Genomic DNA, 5,273 nt, shown 5'->3' on the forward strand with positions numbered 1-5,273 from the left:
AAATTGGGAAGCTGAAGAATGTAAAAATCACATTCAACAATTATTAAAACTTGGGGCTATCCAACGTTCTACCTCTAGACATAGAAGCCCTGCCTTCATAGTAAACAAAGGATCTGAACAAAAGAGAGGGCAATCCCGAATGGTTTTCAATTATAAAAGGCTTAATGATAACTGTCAAGAAGATGGATATAAAATCCCAGACAAAGATCAATTACTAAATAAAATACAAGACTCAAAGTGGTATTCTAAGTTTGACATGAAATCTGGGTTTTGGCAAGTAAAAATGCATCCAGACTCAGTAGAATGGACAACTTTCTCCTGTCCAGAAGGACATTTTGAATGGCTAGTAATGCCTTTTGGTTTAAAAGTAGCACCACAAATATTCCAAAGAAAAATGGATAATATATTTAGAAACTTATCCAATTGTACATGTGTATATATAGATGACGTATTAGTTTTTTCTAGAACAAAAGATGAACATTATGCACATTTACATCTTCTTTTTAACTTATTTGAAACTCACGGATTAATTATTTCTAGAAGTAAAATGAAACTAGCCGTAAACCACATTGAATTCCTAGGAGCCCAAATCGGACAAGGGAAAATAACACTACAACCACATATTACTACTAAAATCCAAAATTTTCCAGATAAAATGAAAGATACAAAAACACTTAGATCTTTTTTAGGTCTTTTAAACTATGCTAGACAATATCTAAAAGATATTGGAAAAATCAGTGGACCTTTGTACAATAAAACATCACAAAGAGGACAAAAATATTTTAATCAACAAGATATAGACCTTGTTAGACAGATAAAAAATATGGTAAAAAACTTGCCTGAATTAACACTACCTCTTGATACAGACTATCTGATTATAGAAACAGATGGTTGTGAAACAGGATGGGGAGGAGCTCTTTTCAGAAAATCCAACAAATATGATCCTAAAAATACAGAAGCACTATGCAGGTATGCTTCAGGACAATACAAAGAAAAAGGCCGACTGACTTCTTTAGACTATGAAATTTTAGTTGTAATTTATTGCCTTGATGCTTTCAGACTTTTTATTTGCAGCAAAAGAGAAATCACAGTCAGAACCGACTGTGAAGCTATTGTAAAATATAGCCAACAAACCAAAGGCCTCCGAAAGGGCCTTAGTACAAAAAGATGGTTAAAATTTACAGACACTATTATTAACAAGGGATTAACCATCCAATGGGAACACATTAAGGGGAGTAACAATTCTTTGGCAGATACATTATCTCGACTATTACACTAAACTTTGACATTAGACTTGCAGACATGGATACACAAAAGAAAGTCAACACTTTTACAATGAAAACTATGAGATTCGGGAATCAAGAACTTCAACAATTCATCCGTTATGAAGAACAATTTCATTTTCCAGCCAGAGAAAAATTAGACCACATACAAACATGTCTTCTGGACAACATATGGAACATTCCCACAATCCCTGGTGGCACAAAGTACAAAATAGCCATAATCAATGCTGTGGCAAATTACTTTCAAACAACAATCCAAAAACCATTTGGAAAGAAGTTCTCCTGTTATGTAGTTTACTCAGGCTCCCAAGCAGGAGTATATTATGACTGGGAAGAAGTGACAATTGCTATTCAAGAATGTGCAAATCCCTCATTTCGAGGTTTCTATTCACTAGAAGATGCTTTTGAATCTGCCAGAACAGTCATTGGGCCCAATTTCTTTATCAGTACCTTACTAAAAACAGGAGGCAAATCACCTATGGAAACAGATCAGCCAGAAAAAGCCCAAGAAAGACCTGAAAAGACATATGCACAGGCTATTACAACCTTTTCAAATAAGGCACAGCCTAAGGTTCATAGGCTAAATTATTTAACATTGGGACAATTAAGAACTGCTGCAGCTGCCACCTCCAGACAAAGAAATTCAGAAGCAGTTCTGTTGGGCCTACCCACCACTATTCCAGATGAGATCTCTATTTACATAAGGCGTCTTGTAGAGGACTCTACTTTTCAAACCTTTGCGGAGCTATGTGAAGCCTTGAAAATATTACATCAAGAACAAGTCCCAAAGGGGATGACAATCATCTATGAAGGAGAAAGCAGCCCCAAATTGAAATGCAACAAAAGAACCAAAGCTTGTGAAACTTCAGAAAAATATGGATGCCAACGTCATCTCCTATATGCTTTCCGAAAAGTACATATCAACATGGACACATATGAACCACCAACCATTAAAGGAAGAGTCATTACTCCATTCCTTTTAATGGACTATGGTTTGCTCTACAAACTATGGGTACATGACCCTGACTCTCTCCAGGACTTTCCAAAGAAACTGGGACAAATCATAGCAATTGCCCTAGAAGAAGAAGAAACATTTGTTGTCTGCACTTTTGAAAGTTCACCTCCAGAATGGGTAGGTCTAAAAATTGAGCCTGCTAGACACCTTATCAAAATAGATATTGATGACCTCAATGGTCGGCAACCAGAATTTGATGATTATACTTTTGATTTTGACATCGACTGGGAAGCTTTCTCACCATTACCAGACCAATTGAAACATTGGAGAGCTTCGGTCCAAGGGGCTAAGTGGTCATGGGATAAATTAGAAGACCCAAATGAGTATCTTCTAGCAGGAGAAACCTATACAGAAAAGATCTACTGGCCAAGAGATATGGGCACCCGATTCCTTCCATTTTCGTTTACAACACAACATACAACTCTACTATAGCATTATCAGAAGAAGGCTGACCGATGGGCCACTAAAAGGCTGGCAAGTTCTGCTCTGACCTCCAGAGCCTCCTTAGCAAGATCACAACAATATGCAGCCCAAGAGCAACATGTAAATACTTCTACAACAAGTCAGACGACCCACTCTAGACCTTCAGCCCAAGAAGCCCATTTTCAAGAAGCCCAAGGCACAGATTCAACTCCCTCATTGGATTCTGTCAGCGAGCATAATGTCACCAACATGATGGAACCATAGGGACCTAACCTACCCTATTTTCCTTCTCCACTGCCAAACCACTCTTTTCAGCCCACTACCCTCACTTTCCACCTCCTCTATTGTCCTTCTCTACTTTACAGCTTCTCTCCCTTACTTTGACAGCCATCACTCTGAGTAAACTGGTACGACTCACTTTCCAGCTGTTCCCTCTTTGTTCTCATGAACGGGTCCCCTCAACCTCTCCCTGAAAACACGGATAAAAGGTTCCTTCTCCCCGAAGGAACCAACCCCTCTCTCTTCTCTTCCTCTCCTATAAAAAGCTCCTCATCAAACCTGGCTTGACAGACTGCAATCCTCGCTCTCTGGAAGAAAGTGTTCAAGTTTTCAAGTGTGCTGCAACCTCTCGTTTTCATTTTTGTAAGTATGTGTGTGTTTTTCTTTCCAAGTATGTAAGCAGTCTCTATGTAAGCAATTTCTAGCTGTAAAAACAATCAAGCGTCCTGTATAAACTGTTTGTTTATATATGTTTAGCAGCAGAAGTCTTTCTGTACTATTCTAAAAAAAAAATCAGTGTTTTTTTATTTCTCTATTTATGTTCTTTTTCCTTCCTCAGTCCTTATCTAAGTATCCACAGGCGAACAGTAACTGTATGAGAATACTTGCGTAAAACTTGTGCTGACTATCTAAGGTTAACGAGACAATCCCAAAAACACCAATAGACAAGTTGGGGTTGCAAGTTTATCTGTTCTCTACAGGTGAGGCTCACTGGGAGGAAGAATAACAGAAAACTAAGGCAATAAAATCACTGACCTAAAAGTTTCTGTCTGTTAAAAATTTTCTGTTCACAATTACTGTTCAACATCACTGTTCACAATTACTGTTTACAATTACTGTATATATATATATATATATATATATATATATATATATATATATATATATACATATATAGTTTTGTTAAAATACAGATCTGGTCATGCGGACTCATCCACGATCTACAAAATTTGATTTTTTTAATATTTTTTTATTTTTTAAATATAAGATTTTTTTTGTGTTTGTTTGTTCTTGCCACTGCTCACCGCGACTCCTCGTCCGTCGCCCATCTGCTCACCGCGCCTCCTCACGCGCCCGCCGGCCATCTGCCCACCGTCGGCGGCCTCCGGCCGCCTGGACCCACCCACACTATAGCCCAGGGGGTGAACCCGTCGGGGATCACTGCATGGATTCCGGCCTCACCTTGCAGCGCGCCACCCTGCTCCTCCTCTCTGCCTCCCTCCCGATCGCCTTCCTCTGGTTCAACGCCCGCACCATCCTCCTCCGATGCGGGCAGGACCCGGAGATTGCGACAGCAGCGCAAGTGTTCGTCGCGGTAGCCTCGCCGGATCTCCTCCTCTTGTCCTTACTACACCCGCTCCGCGTCTTCCTCCGCTCCCAGAACATCACCCTCCCAGTCACCTACTGCTCCTCCTTCTGCGTCGCGCTCCATGGCCCGCTCACGTACCTTCTCGCCGTTCGCCTCCGCCTCGGCATAGCTGGCGTGGCGGCAGCCATGGTGTGGACCAACCTCAACCTCCTTGTTTGTCTCCTCCTCTTCCTCCTCCTCTCTGGCGCATGCCGCGATATGTGTCCCGACGGTGGAGGCGGCTTCCTCTCCGGCGAATGCTTCCGCGGGTGGCCAGCGCTGCTCCGCCTTGCGGCGCCATCTTGCGTCTCCGTCTGCCTAGAATGGTGGTGGTGGGCAGGCGACCGGATTCCGGCGTAGTCGCATTCGGATTCCGACCGTGATCACGCTGGCGGTGGGCAGATGGCCGGCGGCAGGACGGGTGGTGGGCACGCGACGAGGCACGGTGAACTGCTTCTCGATGAAACGAGAACGAACGAAGAACGAAGCAGAAGAAAAAAAACAAAGAAGAAAGAGAAAAAAATTATAAAAAACTAATAAAACAATGACATGACATTTAGTCCGTAGCAATCCATAAATAATGATATGTAATATATATATATATATAGATTTTGATCATTTAATATTATCCATTTATTAATTGTATTTGTTTATCTTTCTCTTCCATCTTTAAGCAGGTCAAGCTCCATTAAAAATGTTCGCTTTAAATTCAATTATAAGATTAAGCCACATGTTGGAACTGCATATTTATTAATTGTGTTTTATTTTTATTTTTTTTACTGGAATGAATGTATTATCTTTTATCCTAATATTTATTAATTATGTTTATCTTTCTCTTCCAACAGTCCCGAGCTAAGCATTTTACCGTTTCATAAATCCCAAGTACTCGACAAGCGTAACAACTTTGATATTCATAAATTCCATT

At 40.5% G+C, this 5,273-nt stretch overlaps 1 protein-coding gene across 1 annotated transcript; it reads left to right on the forward strand.

The window, feature by feature from the left end:
• Positions 1–4,165: 4,165 nt before the first annotated feature.
• On the forward strand, positions 4,166–4,708 carry LOC121999888 (protein DETOXIFICATION 48-like). The gene has a single exon (XM_042554521.1). The coding sequence runs from the start codon at positions 4,166–4,168 to the stop codon at positions 4,706–4,708; it is 543 nt and encodes a 180-aa protein (XP_042410455.1).
• Positions 4,709–5,273: the final 565 nt, after the last annotated feature.

Source organism: Zingiber officinale, chromosome 1A, assembly GCF_018446385.1.
Source record: "Zingiber officinale cultivar Zhangliang chromosome 1A, Zo_v1.1, whole genome shotgun sequence".
Classification (NCBI taxonomy): Eukaryota; Viridiplantae; Streptophyta; class Magnoliopsida; order Zingiberales; family Zingiberaceae; genus Zingiber; species Zingiber officinale.